We start from the raw sequence: 18564 nt of genomic DNA, 5'->3' as shown, positions 1-18564 counted from the left end.
AGTCAGGAAGGTGAACATAACATCTGTAACATAGGCTATATTACTTTCATGCACAATTCCAATACAAAGAAGTGAGAAAACTGACAACAACAAACTGGTGTGTGGGTACCCACACAGGGCCTTCCACTTTTGCTATTTGAAGTGTAAAGTATTTGGACAGTGAGACATTTTCAACTGTTCAATTGTTTCAGCTCTGTACTCAGCACATTCAATTCAAAAGTAAATAACGACTACGATAACAAAGAACTTAAAACAACTGAACACTTGGCTTCACATTTTAAGCATTTATCTTAAAACATTAAATACTCATGACTAAAAAAGTTACAACGTTAAAACACACAAACTGTCATTAGATTCTGTTTCAAATCCTAATTGGTGTCTCGAAACATGTGACAAAGCAATTTTCCAAGTGAGCCCCAACAGTGAGAAAGAAGAAATATGATGATATCCTCTAAATTAAATAGAAAATATTGTGTTCATGTGGGACCCCTTTGCTCACAGTCAGAAGGTGGTTCAGAAAATAGGCTTTTGGGGCCATGTTTCACACTTATACTGGTTGAACAGTGTAGGACTTACAGCCTTTTAATACATAGTGCTCCAAACGTTTTGACAACGAAAGACACGGACAGGGGTACATGTGGATATAAACACCTTCAAATTAAAGTTGAAAGTAAGCAACACTGACTGTTTCTTTCAACAATGCCTATACATATGGCCATGTCTTTCTGTGTGTGGCACACACATTTCAGAAAATATCTAAAAATGTGCAACCCTTGTTGTGTAAGAGAAGTAACACTCAGAGCGAGTTACATGGGGGAAAAGCCTCATTTAATGCCATGAGCACTATGCTATGCACTATGTTCTTGGTGAATTTGTTAGGATGTATATTTTAAATGGATTGTAAATAATGTAAATTTGGGAGTCAAGCTGGGAAGAAACAGCTTCCTAGAACACTTCAGGGATAAAAGGTAAATACCCATGACAATGTCAATAGAAAGAGAGCCAGCCTTTGTACAACATTTGAGTATCACTGTAGCAATAGAGTTGAGGTAGCTGTCATCAACAGCAATGTGACACTCGGGTATTGTAGACAGGGGTAGCTGACAAGTGGGGAAGGAGAGGCTTTGATCCAAGACACGTACAGACGAATGAGAATTTTTGTCAATCATAGCTTGGAGTGATACTGACTGCCAGAATCTGTCAAAACCAGGTCAAAGGTCAGGCTAATTGGAAGCTAGTGAAATGGCCCCAATGGGGCAACTGCCTTTTTCTGTAACCAGCTATGAGGCTGAGAATTCTGAATGGTATCAAAGACTTTACAAGTTCAGGAAGTGACACATAGGTATATCAATTTTATGTGAGAAGATGACAAGTACCCAAAACACTTATAATAAACAATATATGAAATATGAAACTCTATTTTATGTTTTAATGACTATAAAATGTCTTCTTACAGGAAAAGGAAATGAAAACCATGATTTCATTTGAAGCAACAATTGTTTTATTTACTGGAAAGTGAAACAGATAGCCAATCCTCAGTGGAACAATAAAGGCTTGTGCTCATAGTGGCCATGCTAGAAGTAAAATATTTATAAGGAAACTGCCAATGAAAACAGTGTCACATATGATGTTCCAGGTTTGTTTCCAGGATGCAATGCCTTTTCAGATATGGTTTCTATGAAAAATCATATCTGATTTATTAAGCTACAGAGACAAATAATGTTGCAATCTAGTAGCTTGTTACTAACTACAGTGACAATATACATACTATATAACAGCAGTTCATACATCACAACAACTCTGCTTGTCTTGAAAGATAATGTACTGCCTTTTCTGTATCCACATTAAAGACTGATCATGCAATGTAACAATCGTCAATTAATCAAATCATTAATTTTTATTATTTTTGTAGATTTGACCATTATTCCATTTGGTTATAATAATATTTTAATCATCAGCTTCATGAATTAGGTTAGACAGGGTTAACTGGGGTTCTTTTAAAGCTTTCTTATCACTTTTTTTGTAAAACCATGCAAAATACTCTTTTACATTGTCTCTTATGATATTATGACAACAACAAAAAGGAATAGTGGCCAAAATTATCATTATTATTATTATTATTATTATTATTAAATTATTATATTATTATTAGGTTACAGTAAGAAAAACTGCTGATGCTCTTCAAACTGGCTTTATCATGAAAAAAGAAAAATAAGGCAACACTGCAAAATACTGCCTCATTAAAGAGCCACTGAATGAAGATTCAGTGATCACTACCACTAATACTGTAAAAATACAGGTCTTTAAAATGTATTCGTAGATCATTATGCAATTAGATAAAATACTGAGTACATTCTTCATAAGCTTATGCATGCTGTCATGAGCAGCAGTTGGCACTGATGTTGTAATCATGTTGTAATGGGCTAAAAGTGCAGACTGACCGTTAAAACACTTGACTTCCATTTACTAAAGAAGGTATATTGACAGGTGGAGTGAAGAAAAGGTGTGACTGTGACCTCTTCTGGGAGAAGAAAGGAATAGCTGTGAAGCCTATCAAATCAGAAGTGTCAAAAAGATTTCACATCACTCGGAGGTGAAACAGTGATTTAAAGGAGTGAGCAAGGACAGTCACATACAGCTCAAAGCACAGATATACAATTACATGCTTTATTGAGAGAGTTAGATGAAAAGTTTGACACATTATGACTTGTTGGTTTAATTCATACAAAATCCAAAGTGTAATAACAAAACTATTAGGGTTGCTGGTAGGCGGACTTTGTCACCTTTGAATCTATTCAGGTTAGTATTTCCTCCTATTTTCAGTCTTTGTGCTATGCTAAATCAAGCTAACTAACTGTAGCTTCAATCTTCTCATCTACCCCTCTGCAAGGAAGTGAAAAAGTGAAAACACTATGAAGTCGCTCAATTTTAATATATATATTTCACCAAAATTAGCTGTATACTGTACAGTATAGGTCTTAGATTTAAAATGGCAAGATTGTTTTTAATGCAGTGTATGATTCCATTTACCATACTAAAACTTGAATCTTTGCTTTCATTTCATCATCTGCCTTGGACTTGATGTTTCAGTTCAATCAACCACCATTACCATAATACCATACAGTGAGTGGTCATTATACTGTATGCAGCTGTTAGATGTTAGATGTGAAGAACACTACCACTCTTACAGTATGTGTGTACATAAGAAGCTAAGGCCTGTCTGGCTCACTCTAAAGGCTAAATGATCACTAATTACATGTTATATCTCATTTGTTTAAGCCATCCAAAAACTGAAAGTGGAAAAACAAAAACAACTTGTAGATTTATGGGAGATCCTGTGCCAGGCAACAAGTGGGGAGCCATGCTACTTGTTTCCCACGGCTTCCAGTCTTTATGCTAATCTAAGATAACCCAGATCCCCAGATCCTTGCTTCATATTTAGCAGACAGGCATGAGAGTGATATCAATTCTGATTTAATTCCTGGCAAGCATATTTTACCCATATTTAACCCTAACCCTAAACAATCAAGATTTGATTTTGTCAGGCACTAAGATCCTCTTAGTGAACTATATAATGACCATTCAGTGTATGGCAATCATCCTCATCAACAGGTCCAAAAATGGTTAAATTAAAGTTTATATGCTCAGATGAGAGAAATTAGCAAGATCATTTGAATCTTGTCCCATATGGCAATATGGATTCGTGATTTTTTTTAAAAAATGCCTAATAGTCAGGGCTTAACTTGATTGGATTTTTTCAGCATCTTCCTAGGTTGAAGCTCCTTCATCATTCATCAATGGAAGAACACAACCAGTTTTGTTGTTGCCTTGTGGGGACATTTGGCCAGTAGCATGCAGACAGGTCAGGATTCTGAGGAGCTGGGGTTGAACCAAAGTGCACAGTGTGTAAGAAAAGGGGGACAACAGTTGGCACACTCATTGACGACTGGAAGGTTGGGGCCTGTACCTGCTTGCATCCAGCCCCTCCCAGTAGGGCTCAACACTGGGAATGAGGCTAAGTGGACTCCTGTAGAAGTGGGGAGATGAGACAGTAAGAAGAGGGGAGAATATGGGGGTAAAGAGGAAGCCTGTCAGCAAGAGGTATGAAGTATTGAAAAGGCAACAGAAAATGGGAGAAAATAGCTTGATATTATTATTAAATGGACTGGAAAAGACAGACTTGGAAAGAAACATTTGTAAATCACAGAGAAAATCTGAAAGCATTGTCAGAGAAAAAGTCAAGAGAAGACAAGACAAGAACGCCTTCCATTGAGCAACAAGAGGGAGATAAAGGCAAGAAAGATGAAGAAATATGAGTAAATGTGACCAATACACTTTGAGACAGTTCTCCATTTATTGACTCTAAAGGTATATGGACAAACTCCTACATTATGAGACCTGGAACACTAGTCAACTGACTACTCAAATTCCTCTAGGTGCATTTCACTGGTCTTGTTTTTTACCCTCACATCTTAGTTCCTCCCACTTAAGACACAAGCAGGCAGAAGGAGGTCTACGAAGGAGAAATCAAGGGAATGCACATTGTGAAATTAGAAGTCCGTGCCACTCACGACGTCTGAGGCAACATCACAGCTGTGGCACCGCTCTATGGCATCTTGTTGTGAAGTATTAGCCTAAGTATGTTGTCATATACCTAGACAAGCTTTCACACATGCCATAAATTGGCTCATCGATGTGTTTTTCATAGTTTTGGACAGCAGTGGAGCTTTATGGCACAGATAAATTAGATATATCAGGCTTTAGATACACAAACAAGACTTGTTAGTACGATACATTTATTGTTAGTTGTGGTCTTTCCACAGGATTTGCTGACAGAACAGAAAAATAAAGGATAGCTCCAGACTTATTTTCTGACCCAAACCCAATAATTCTAACTACTTCATGAATCAGACAATAAACAAACCACAGAAAATGATAGGAATGCAACAAACTGCTGGTGTGGTTATTTGTCACCAGCAGTTTGTTTCCCTTTTGGTGATAGTAACATTTCAAGGCAACATCCAGTTTCAGCAATTTAAAGATACCTCCACAGAGGATGGTCATAAAACAACCATTATTATTAGTTTCACGTGTGCTCTTCCTGCTATGACATGTCAAAATGTCTGGGTGAAAAAGGTCTATTAAGGAACCTGAGATGTCCTTAATAATGGAGGATTGGATTGATTTCAGGGTCACAAAAGGACATAGTAATGAAAATACATTAAATAAAGGAATGGAACTTTTGTCATCTGCAGTCTTGCTGTTATTAAATTCACAGCATTGTCGAGTAAGATTTGACACATACAACACATATTGTATAGCTTGATTCAGCGTTGGCTCCATGAGGGGGCAGTGCCCATCCCACTTAATTAACTGTACCACCTCACTTGTATAAAAGCATGTGATCATTAGTGTATGTGTAACTGTGGTTATTGGAAATCCATTATGGTGTTCTCCAAAAAAAGGTAATTTACTATATCTCTCTAGATAAATATCTATTATTTATAATAAGGCCATCTATATTCATATACTTATATTTAGGCTATATATCTTTAAATTTAGGTCATTTCCCATGTAATTTCAAGCCTTCTGTAAAATCCCTGTTTTCACTGAATTGCTTGATTTAAGCTGAATTGTCTGGACCTTGTTTTTGTAAATGGATTGGAGAACTATCAATCAGTAGATATGAGACTTCATAGGTGAGTTGCCTAAATTTTTGTTTGCTTGTTGCCGTTGATTGTACCTGCTTTTGTGATTGTATCTTGAAATGGTCTGCATTAGTCAAGTCACAATAATCTTTCAAACAATATGTTGCATGAGTACAAACTTAAGACATAGCCACAACAAAGCTTCAGTTGCATTTTTACATTTTTCTAGTAAGCTACCAATAAGAAAGAAAGCTACTAAGTGAGAAATGTGAATTATGTTCTATTACAAAATCATACAAAAAACTCTCTGTGACTGCTGGTCAGTAGATCCATTTAGATTAAACATCTTTGCTTCATTATTCTATGTCACAAACATTCAAAAACTAGCCTTTAAATGTCCTTTATTCAATTGCCAAATGTAATCAGCAATTACATTTCTATACATCATTCATTGTTAAACACATCTCTGTCTGACATTTTGACCCATGATACACAACTGTTGTGTATTGCATGCAAAGTTGTTTTTGAACATTTGTTATGTCACAAACAGACACCCTAACAGCTCTTGTTTTGATGTCAGCAGGGTACAATGCCAATTACCTGTTGATATTTGGTTTGGAGCAAGTAAGAAACTGAAAAAACACAGTTCTGATGTGAAGTTGTCAGTTTTGTATCAATAGGATAAGTTGATCTTTGTTTGATCTCTGAAGCATTTGCAGTTCTTTTCATAGAGCTGTATATGTACAGTATGTAAGACGTTAGTGGTATACCTATTTCGTCATTGGTGTCATGTTCTGCCACGACATGGATTTTGTAATACTGTCATAACTGTGATAAAAGTTTTAGCATTTTTTAAAATAATGTGCCTTACTTTGGCTGCAAAAATGTGCAGGCACAGGGCTACGCATGTACTCATAGAACCAGAGTTACATCCACTAACTATTATTTTCCTCGCTATAACACTGACTCTGGTAACACAAAGATGTGAAAGGTATCATTAAGAGCAATGCATGCCAATTTCTCTGTTGTTGGCTGCAAGAAGCAACACAAAAGTCTTTACCTTCTCCCATCATCCAAGGAGGTGAAGACTCAGTGGATTAACTTGATTGATATGACCCCACAACAACTGCAAAACTCTGAAGCTAACAGTTATAAAGTTATGTGTACACTAATCATTTAACTCAATAAGTTAAATAAGCAAAGTAGTAGGTTGGATGTGGCAAACTTTTTTTTCATGTTGCTTTTTTGTGTGTGTTACACAGTCATTAACCGAACATTATCTCCACACTTCATACTGCAACACAAGCCCCCTCTGCTGCATGCAGGGTTGGTATTTGTGTCTGCCGTATCTAAATGTCCTTCAAACACATGCCCCACACTACCCTGACTATACTTATACAATATACTTTGGTGTAGCAGTGAAACAGTGTTGTGCGTTATGTAGTTACTCACGGAGTTTCCATGCTTTTTCTGCAGTGGGTTATGGATAGTGGGGGGTCTGGAAGAAGGGAGAAATACAGAAAAGACCATTACTGCCACTACTGCCATTTTATATTTGTATTATAATTATTGCAGAGTTGTCTGTCTCTTATTCCAGAATGATTAAAAGAAATGAGTACAAAATACACTGGCTGCTAGATCTTTGCTCCTGGCATTCAGGCAGAGAACAAACCCTACAGGCAAGGTTTATAGAAGGATGAGAATTTCATTTTCAAGCTGGCCCCAAAGTTGCCGCACCTCATATTTACAATGGTTAACATGTTTTTTTTTTGGTATTCATGATAAACAACACTGATCCAAGACATTTACATAAAAGGTTTATAAAAAGTTGATTCCCCAAAGATGACATAAATGGAGCATGGAGGGACAGGATAACAGTAAAAGGGTTAGGGTTAGGATGATGCAGGCTTGTGTTGTAAAAAGTGTTTGTCGAGTCTGACAATCCCTCAAAAGCCATGTCATCCAGCCACTAAGTCTGACAATTAAATGGATATATCTTCTTTGAACATGTAAAGCAGAGAGGGCATGAGTCAGATAAAGCAGCATGAGGTTGCAGATCAACTGAATGAATCACAACTGTAAGTTACATTAATTGTGTCATACTTTTTTCATAAATGTATTCAAGCCAATACAGTGACAAAAACAGCCCGCTAATGTTCAAACACCATGAAATGCCATATGCAACTGTACAACATCAGGAAATCTTCTCATCTTATTTTTGTGATATTTTAAAAGTTTGCTAAAAATTGGCTCAGCAATTGTGGAGAAAACTATTAATAACCAAGACTTTCCCCTCACCTCTTTTTCTCTTCAGCTTCCGCCGGCGCTGCTTGTTGACGAAGCAGGCAGCCATCGTACTGAACAGGACAGCTGCAGCCAGGAAACAGATGGTGGCCACAATGCCAGCCACCACTGGTCTCGCTAGTCCACGTTCCTCCACCATCTCTGGAGGAGGGAAGACGTCTGTGAGGCGAGTGGGGAAGAGTCAGGGACGGAAAAACAGTTCAGCCAAAGTGCAACAGCAAAATGATGATGTGGTAAAAAAGAGGGCCCTGACAGTTTGCAGATGGAGATATGAAGGCCTACCCAGAGGTGGACAAAACGACACATTAATGGATTAATTAATTAATGGATTAATTATTTGTTAAATACAGCAAATAGAGTAAACAAAAGTAAAACTAGTCTTCTGATACAGCACTCCACAAGATTAATGCTAATTCATTTTCTGGCTGTAAAGCAGAGGGTGATATTTACTGTGAGATTAAAGAGCACACTGTCCCCCACAAGAACACACTGTGCTTTGATTTGGCAGCTATTTAACAATATCAGAATCGTAATCAGGACTTTCTGATGTTTTCATTTTGCGAGGTATGCACATAAGCACTCCCTAATAATAAAGAGAAGCCTTCATAAGCCCAATAATTCCTCGGTTCCTGCAGAGGAACTGTAAAGGTCCAATGAAAGGAAAATTCTTGCCATATCCAATGAGATTCAAGATTAGTATTTCAGGTGTATTTTAATGTTAATACTTACTTAAAAAACTTAAATAAAGTTTTGAATGCAGGACTTTATTTGTAGTTGTAGCAGTGCATATAGACTGTGGTACAGCTACTTTTAGCAATAAGTTCATTAAGTAAAGGATCTGAGCAGTGACAGACTCAGGCTGTCTGAAGGGGACCAGTTGCATGTGATGGGGCACCAGTGTGCAGAGATTTGTGATGGTTTTTAGCTGAAACTGTTAAGTCTGGTTAAGATTCAAAGTATAGCTACTGCACCTCTGTAATAAAACAGGGAGAACTTTAACTATTGCTATTTCTATAACTACTATTAGAGACCAATTCATTTTCCAGCATATAGGACATCTTACATGGTCACATTTTCTCCACTGAAATGGCAGTCTAGAGGGCACTTCATTACATTTTCAAGCAAACTGGGCCACCATAGAAGCCACCTTATCAAGTTTTTCAAAGATGTGGGCACTGGTGAGTGTGAAAATAGTCTCCTAGTGTCATCATTTTGCACAGTGAAGCTCAAACATCACAGTGAAGTATTAATTAAAACATGTTTTTGAGTGGAAGGGTGCTTTAAGGGAACAGTAGAATACCAACTGTGACCCCAACCCATCCCTCCTGCCTTACACATGAACAAGCATAAGGGTTCTTGTACGCATACCTCTAGGTGGCAGCAACAATGTAGCCTACTGCAATTAAACATTTATCTCCACCCAAGCCATAATGCAGTGCTTTTATAACGACTCATAAATATCCTCTATCTAAACATTATTTCAAATGAAGCCAGAGGACAGCAGCAGATAAAATGCTTGTCCCATCAGAACTGCAAAATCTTTTACAGTCTGTCAGACATGAAATGTTAATGATCAAACTGCAGCCGCGAACACTTCAGACAGGAGAAAACCCAACATGTTCACTTCTGTCAGGCATATTTGAGATGACCTGGTCAGTCGTACATGAAAGACAGACATGAAAGCTTTATTTATTACTAATTACAATTGTGCTTTTGTTGTTGGCTTGTTTTCCAGCTGTCAACTTTAAGTATAAGGAAACAGGAGGGAAGAAGGTTTAATGAATGAAATGTTATGGAAAGGATGAGATTTGTAAATACATTAGTGTTTTACACCAGTCTTGGACAAGTTGGACATGACTTTCAATTAGGATTCAAACTTAAAGTGACAATAGTGTCACTAAGTTATCTTCTTGAACATTCATGACATAAACAATCACTGTATGGAGCACGATTTTGCTACCCTACAGTTGCCCGCACTGGACCACACTGTAGTGCTGCATTTCTCACAGCTGTGCTTTAAGAATACCATTATGATAATGAAAACCCTGCCAGTGTACTAAAGTGGACAATGTGCTCTACAGCTACTTTAGCTCCTGCTATGGAACTACCAAGTTTTAGGACTGTCCTCCGTTATTAATGTTGGATTTACAGAGACCTACATGCTAATGAATTGCTCAGTGATGGGGTGGGGGGGTGGGGGGCGGAGAGACAATGTGTCAGCCTTTGTTATGAACTTGTTAGAGTGGTTTATGTGCTGCAGTGAAGCATGACACAGCAAAATGCAAAGCATTGTACCTCCAGCAATATTGGTACTTGAAATATCTACTGGTCAGCCAGACAACACCTTTGTCATTTTTGGAAGGACAGTGTGCATCGAAAACATATTTTAAGTATGATTTTGATTGACAATATGCATAGAGAAAGAAATGAATATCAGATGAACAGAGGAGTGAGCAGGAGCATTTGAGCAGCTTGTTGCATATATCCCCACCTTTACTGGTAGAGGGCAGCAGAGTACTTCCAGATCCAAGGGATCCTGAGCAAATCTTCCCTAAAAATGCTACCAACAGCTGCTCTGTCCAAATGCTGTGTACTCAGTGACCTCTGCAGGGAAGCGACATCACATTTTGTGGGGTTTCATTTCAGATTCAAAACATACTCTCTGTTTTGAGGCCAAAAAAGATTGGCTTTAATGAATCTTTTTTAGTGCGAAGCAGCCCAGTGCAATCTGTGGGAGATGGGAGAGCGATGATGTCATACTCTTCAGTATGGTACAAAGGAGTGTGCATGTAAAGCCAGCTTAAATTTAATAGTGCTGAGTGAGCAAAATGTAAAGTTGAAGTTGCTGCGTGTGCAATACATCTGCAGGCCCTCCTCAGCTCAGAAATGTTAAGATTGCCTGAGGTTAGAGATGCAGATTCTAGCCAGAGGTTGTCGGGTCGAATCCCAGCATTGACAAGAAAAGCTCCTCTGAATTCTTGCCAGTGAGTCTCAAGCAGACCTGCCCTTTCTTCTCTCAGTCTCAGATTCATTTTATATGCATATACAGTATACTTTATAATCGAGGGTTCACACATTTGCTATTTGTGCTTTTATAGTCAGATTTTGTTAATGATGATGACAGGTGTAATTATGATTCATTTAATGATGTAATGGCTCACCTGTGCTGGACACTCCGACTATGTTGCTAGGTTCGCTGATCATGTCATCCATTATGGCCATGACACGGAACTCGTACCATGCCTCCTGGGAGCAGGAGAACAGAGAGAACAACATTTAGAAGGTGATCCAGGTCTCGTGTGCAGCATCAGAAAGGTTCAGTCAGGCTGTAAGATTCTGTTAGCGTAGCTAAAGACCAGACAGTTAAAACACGTCAAGTCTTTGGAAATAAATAGTGCAGCTCAGTTACTCACCGTTTCTGTTAACTTTTAGTCTCATTATTTATTAGATTTGAAAGTCTTAATGTGAGAATAACTATAAAAATCATTGAGGTAAAACATGTATCACGCGTGAATGGAACCAAGAAGTCAGGCTTTGTAAGCAAATTTGGCACATCTTGACCATTCTTTATTCAGTCTGTCTCTCACAAGTCCCTCAAGCTTTATTCATAGGAATTTCAAAAAGATATTAAAAATGGATGATATAGTTTACTTTTCAATAATGGTTTCATTCAGACAGCAGAATGATTTAAATTGTAAACTAACCTCACAGTGGCTTGTCCAATGGCTTTAAAATCAATATCATATAATCATATCAAAAATGACTGAAAGACATATTAAGCTTTTTAAAAACCTATTTTTCATTCTCTTGGTGCTGGCTGTGCTTAGGCAGTGCACAGCACCACTTTTACACAAATACAGAGCATCCCTCCTGGTCAAATTACCTCAGCCGGTGCAGGAAGACATTTGGAGCAAAAAAGTTATACAAGCTAGGTGCATTGTGTGTGGTGAGCGCGCTGGAGAGAGGTGTGTGTGGGTGTTTGCTGTGCAATGACGGGAGAGATAAAAGCATCTGCATGGAGCTGAAAGTGGTAGATAGTTAGATTAAAGAAAGAACTTCAAACATGACGTGGCAAGAGAATTAGCCAGCATGAGCGAGATGTGAAATTGTGAAAAAGACGCAATGTGTCAGAACTCACAAATCAGTAAAGATTTGCTGTCGAGACAAAGACTCAAAGAGGAAATTCACTGTCCTCTAAAAAGCATATTGTATTCATAATTTATGTTGATACAGTGTAATATATGGTATTTAATTTCATGTTTCAGGCAGAGCTGCACAAATAAAGGCCTGTGTGTCTTCTGTGTGCTAGATGCAACAGATAAGAACAAGAAATGACACAGTAAAACCCACAGAGACGGTCAGAAAGTGAGCCTAGTCAGCTTGTGCACACCTACCTTGTTACTATGACAACCAAGGTGGATATGGCAGCACATTAGTATACATATGCAGAATCTGAACTGCGTATTTGTAATTTAGAGCATTAACAACTTTTCCTGCAGTCTGAACACAGCTTCAGTGTTAAGCTTTGAGCAGAAAATGCTCATACTGGCAAGTTCATTAAACAGGATTTCAACATTTGTCAAATCATATGCAGTCTGATGATATCTGAGGCTCCTCAGCAATCAGCTAAAACACAGCTATCTCTTCAGTAGAAGGACAGCTGATAGCAGTCATTATGTACTGAAAACTGACTAAACTGTTTTATACCAGACTTATTTAATGTGCTCATTTACTTGAAAGTTGAAGGCTGAGGCATTCAGTCAAAGTTCTGCACTGTGAAACAGAGTAGACTGTCACTGTTTGTTGTTACAGCATCAGCAGTGTACAGTGGGAAACTGTTAAATCAATGCAGACAGACACAGTTAGCGAATAGCGAATATTTCCCTCAGGAGTGGAGATGAAAACAGAGCTAAAACAGAGTTACATTCATCAGGTAGACACAGACATGACATGAATTATTATTATTATTATTATTGTTTCCGCTGCCCCCAAGTGGCCAAAAAAATCAGTTACTGCAATTTTAAGCTTTCCAGATACAGCTGTTAAGTCTTTGATAAATCATTTAAAATTATTTATTCTCTTATTTACAACTGGATTAGCTATTGTAGCAAACTGCATATGGGTCTACTTACAGAGCAACCAGCTGACTAACCAAACAGCTGTCTTCTCATGTGCACATGCTGATTTTTTTTTACATGTGTGAGGCTGTGAGTTACTGTTGACTTAATGTCTGTACATGGTTGTGAAATGACAAGAAACAAGAGAAGCTTTGGTTACTTGGTGGTCTTTTAAGGAGACTCAGCAAACCATGATGAGGACCATTGTAATTTACTTAGACCATCAACCTTATTTATTCCAAACAGGGTACACAGGCGAGGAGAACTGAAGATGAGGTGGTGACTACAAAGTTATTCAGGATGAGGATAAGACCTCAGTTGAAAAATATGAGAATTTTACTTTAATCATGAATTTAAGTCTTTTCAACTACCTCTTAGACAGATATGAAAAAAGATTGGAGTTTTTTTTTTCAGAAAAATAATGCACTATAGCATAGACAAACATAAAGCATGTGGTTTATTCTTGTGAAATACTTTACATTATAAAACGGAAAGGTGAATTAACTGTTAACTGTGATATAATGAGCATTCATCACGCCTACCGTTCTAAAAAGCCTTATCACAGCAGATCACTCCGCTTCAGGGAAGCAACAATCGCGGACCACGGACAGCTCCCTTAGGCTATAATGACAGTCACAGGATCAACACCTTGACAGCGACTGAGTGCTCTCCAGGCTGATCTGACACTGATTGAACAGCCTCATGGAATTGATAGTTTACAATTCTTCACATTATTTACAAACCAAATTCGTTAAGGCAAGTAATTTGGCTTTTTTAAAGATATTCATTGAGGTTTTGGGTGGATTCTTCCAGACCACTCACTCATAGTTAACTGCGGGGGGCCTCGCATGTTTACGTTACGGGGCTGATTGACAGAGAAGCAACAACGTCAGGTAATAGTTGCATTTCTAGCTGCCTGATCCCGTACACAGTAGTTTTTATTCAAGTCATAATGATTACTGTCCAGGTCTAAAGTGGTGTAGTACTTCCTCTCTGAAAGGGGCAGGTGTGTTTAACCCTACACAACGTCCCACATATCTCTTTAGCCTGGAAATGGCATGTAGATCTTGTATAATACTGCATGTAAAGTCTACAGTCCATATCTTTTACCTGAATAAGGTCTCGGGCGAGCAGCTCCGTCTCCCCAGCAGGAATGCTGTCGTCCAAGACCTCCCATCGTTCCCCCAGACGAAACTCCATGACATAATGCTGGATAGGTGCTGTGTGATTGGCAGGTGGGATCCAGGTGAGCAGGACTCCCTGCTGCGTGCGATTGGCTGTGAGGCACCGTGGTGGGGTAAGCAGCACCAATGGTTCAGGGGTACTTATAGGAAATACTGGAAAAGCACATGAGGGTTGAGTGACTCAGTTATTTATTCAATGAGCAGTTCCACCAGCATGAGCCCAGTGAATCAGTCACCCAAATAATTCTCCATCATATGAGCGGAATGAACGCGTCTGTCATTCACACTTCACACACACACAGTTCCCCGACCACCTGTGGACATGGACTTCATTCACTACATCTTAAAATATATATATATATGTGTGTGTGTGTGTGTGTGTGTGTGTGTGTGTGTGTGTGTGTGTGTGTGTGTGTGTGTGCGTGCACTATTATTATTTTTATTTGCTTCAGTAAAGAGGACTAAGCCTAAGCCACATGTGTGAGGACATCTGGTCTGTAAATGAATAGTGCAGGACTTTGTTAAAAGGGTTTGTAAAGGAGAAGGACAACAAGCCCCCCCTGGGCTCAGTGCTTTGTCCTCCTTGTTTGTGCTCCTTGGCTGACACACAAGGTGATGACGCGTGAGTAGTTATCCCAATTTTCAGCACGTCACTTATCTTTAAGTAATAATTTGTGACAGCTTAATTTCTACTGAATAAATGTCCTTTCCTTACTTCTGTAAGACGATATTCTGCATAATGATTTAACAAAAGCCTATCTTGAACTTTAACAGGGTAGCTTTTACCTTGCTGTTTGATAATCTGTTATAATTTGTTTTTCCAGTAAAAACTGAATTGTCTTGTTAAATGTCACATTTAAGTACACAAATCTAAGATACAACATAACGGGGCAGAGTCAGAACAATGTTGTAGCAAATGACAACTGTTGATTTCACCACCCGTACTGACAACTGCTGTGCGAACAGTTACTCCGCTGCAGTTAACTCACACTGTAAGTTGGAGGAGCAGAAAAAAGGAATCTTGGCTGTTTGTGGTTCATGGGTCTTTTCTCTGGATGATGATGACTGCATATTTTGGTCACAGACGGGTTTGTGTAAGAAAAATATGTAAATATGTAATATGTAAATATGTATGTACCCCTTTGCTGTTAATGAAAGACCAACAGAGCGGCAGCTCTTTTTGAACATACTGATGTACAAAGTAATTTCAGTAGGCAGCTAATATAATATATTTTCTGTACAACACTAGTTGAAGTTTTTGACTGACTGGTTAAATCAAAAAAGTCCCTCTACAATAAGCAACTACATTATTTTATCCAGTTTCATTTTGGTAGATACATTTGTGATAATACTTTAACTACTGCAGTATTAGTACAGTTATATTGTGTTTGATACTACGCAGGCAATTCATATAGAGTAGGCACACAGTTGTATTTAAACAAAATAATTGCATTTAAAATTGCAGCATTGGTCAGAAGAATTGCAGTTAGATATTTTCTTGTTTATCCCAATTAATGTAACAGACTTGTAGAGGTGAAGCACCTTATAAGGACCAGAAAATAACACAATGACTAATTCCTTCACTCACTTACACACTTAGTGTCTCATAGTGGCCTAAGAACCTTCACTGAGCCAGATGAACTCACTGCCTCCCCCCTGAATACTGCCTGGTATGTTTAACACTGTTTTAGAGTTTCTGACTAAACACCTGTAGACATGAAGACAATGTGAAAATGAAAGCACAGAAGACATCAGCATGATCCTCCACAGAGATGCAGCTCTTTAGTTTGTGAATCATTACATGGCCCATTCTTGCACTGAGGCATTAAACATTAACTTCACTTACAGAACTGAACTTTTTAAACCACTGTTGCACTACCTTGCATTTTTCTTGAAATGGTGCACTTTCATATTTATGTTAACCTGAGCACTTGCTCAAAATTGTTCTTCTAGTTTAGAGACACATTATTTACATGAGATGTTCAAGGCTCAGTGTTCATGAACCAAGGTTTATAATAGTTGTTAAACTGAATACTTGCACTGAAAAATTCTGAATCATTTTTTGTTCCAAGTAACAGGCTTTCTAGTCATTTTAGCTGCATACCTGCCAAAGCCATGTTATTATTGGGTCCCTTTGTTCCAGTCAAGCAGTAGTGAGTATACTCACCTAGTGTGTTCACAGTGACAACTTCGCTGAAGGGGCCTGTGCCAAGCTTGTTTTGGGCCAGAACGCTGAACTGGTATGTTGTCTCTGGCTCCAAGCTGGGCACCACCATCCAGTCGTGGCCACCAGGCACGGGTACAGAAAGCCAGTCATGTGGACCTAGATGCTCTCTCTTCAACCTGTACAGGAGTCAGGATGAGTGGTGAGCAGACAGAAAACAGATAGTTGATAATACGATAATTTGTCTTGGATTGAAGTCGATTTGATGTTGATTGAAAGAGAAGTTCAATCAGATTTTGTTCAAAGAATGGTATAGTTCCAAGATGAATCTGACAGGAGGGCGGAACTGAGAGAAAAAGGCAAGACCACAAATCTGTCTGCTATTTCAGAATATTTCTGAATTTCTGAATACACAGCACAGTCAGGCTGCTGATGTTTCAGAGCCATGGTCGGTGAAAGATTCTAACGTGGACAACTGGAGTCAGATAAAGGATCAATGAGTCAGGCAGACAAGTCCAACATATTTAACCACACAGTCACTCTGTTTCTGCACTCTCTGCTACCAGGGGATGGAGAGAGGAGGGCAGGTTAACAAGGGGGATGCATTTTGGTCACCTTCTGGTTCATATTCCGTCACTGAGCCAACATCACACAATTGAAAAATGAAAAATTTCTTCCATTAAGTTTTTTAGCGTTCATTCACATCACTTGATGGTAATAAGCCCATGCTGCGCTCAGCTTTGCAGGATGCATGCCATACATTCAGCATTGACTGCACCATGACCAAATACTGCAGACGACTGTACACAGCTGCAACACTCCTTCTGTTCATATACAGTAACAGTACAGAAACTCCTTTACGTTTATATAGCAGTGTTTAGTCACGCAAGATTGTGAACCTGACTGTGAACTGCACTCAGCTGAGTTTTCAAGTATCAATATAATAATGGAAACGTTTTATCTTCTGATACAGTCTTATCTGATGTACTATTGTACTGTATGAGTACTGGAAGATATTTGGAATAGTGCCCTGAAGTGATCTGTTTTACAAGAGGGATTGGACAGGATTTAGAAAGCTACTCTTCATGCCCAGCATGAACAAAATACTGACATCTAAAAATACTTTTTATGACTTTGGAGGCATGGACCACCTGAGAGATGTCACTGAGATTGATCCAACCCAAAGCTGCACTGCTCGTGTCACTCACTTATGTTTGCTCTCACCATAAATATCATTGATGTCTGCTTTTTTAATAATTAAGCTGCTTTGCAGTTCCCTTACTGCTTTAATAAAGCATCATCAGTTACAGTCAGGTTATCGTTAATCCTGTTCCCGTGGATTGGTTCATAAGCAATACTAATGGTGTTGAACAAAGATCACATTTTCAATAAATCCCAGAATGGTGTTTAATGTTGTAAATAGTCTCCTTTCATATCATATCATATCATAAATCATAGCTGGTCACACACAATATTAAATGCAACCAAGAGCTAGTTTCTTGTTGACTGTCTCATTGGTTTCCAGTGATTATAGTACTAACTTACGAAAGTGGGTCAAAATGATGTGTAATAATCTGATGAGTTCAAAATGATTATTGGAAACTGTGTGTGGAGTCACCTACGCTGCTGTGCTGCAGTGACGCTGTACTATCTCACCCAATAAGCATTTCATATAGACTTCACGTTGCATATGAACAGCACAGCAGAATGTTGCCGCTCTATTTGTCCTCTACTTCCTTGAACTGTTTGCATGTGTTCTTGAGCAGGAGTGCTACATGTTCAGAACCGAAAGTTTAGCGGTGAAATCAATGCTAGATTTGTCCAGCAGGGTCCAAGTGAGATGCTAATGGTAATGATAATGGTAATGATGTTGTCTCATTGCAGGGAAAAGCCTGCTAAAACTGCACAGGTTTATTGAGTATTGTGCATTACACAGATAATGAGAGAGAAGATTCTCTTTCTACCAAGACAAAGAATGCATCCAACTCCTGAGTTAAAGAACACCTGAACAAAGGCATTTTACACAGTCTGCAACACACATTACTGGCAGCAGTTACCACTTTCACAATTACATATATTAAATATCTCTTACTTCATGCCTGAATTACTGCATTAGTTGCTACATCTTCAACTCTCATAGAAGAGAC

At 38.5% G+C, this 18564-nt stretch overlaps 1 protein-coding gene across 1 annotated transcript in view; it reads right to left on the bottom strand.

Moving 5' to 3' along the window:
* The window catches only part of LOC121617626 (protein turtle homolog B-like), a 107713-nt gene that overhangs the window by 9754 nt on the left and 79395 nt on the right, over positions 1-18564 (bottom strand). The window contains exons 13-17 of the mRNA XM_041952825.1: positions 16421-16596; positions 14180-14406; positions 11114-11198; positions 7947-8111; positions 7101-7146 (exon numbers count right to left, since the gene is read on the bottom strand). Of these exons, the coding sequence (XP_041808759.1) occupies positions 7101-7146; positions 7947-8111; positions 11114-11198; positions 14180-14406; positions 16421-16596 (699 nt within the window). The remainder of the gene's footprint in view (positions 1-7100; positions 7147-7946; positions 8112-11113; positions 11199-14179; positions 14407-16420; positions 16597-18564) is intronic.

The sequence above is a fragment of the Chelmon rostratus genome, chromosome 14, assembly GCF_017976325.1.
Source record: "Chelmon rostratus isolate fCheRos1 chromosome 14, fCheRos1.pri, whole genome shotgun sequence".
Taxonomy (NCBI): domain Eukaryota; kingdom Metazoa; phylum Chordata; class Actinopteri; order Chaetodontiformes; family Chaetodontidae; genus Chelmon; species Chelmon rostratus.
This window is presented reverse-complemented; position numbering and strand designations above follow the sequence as displayed.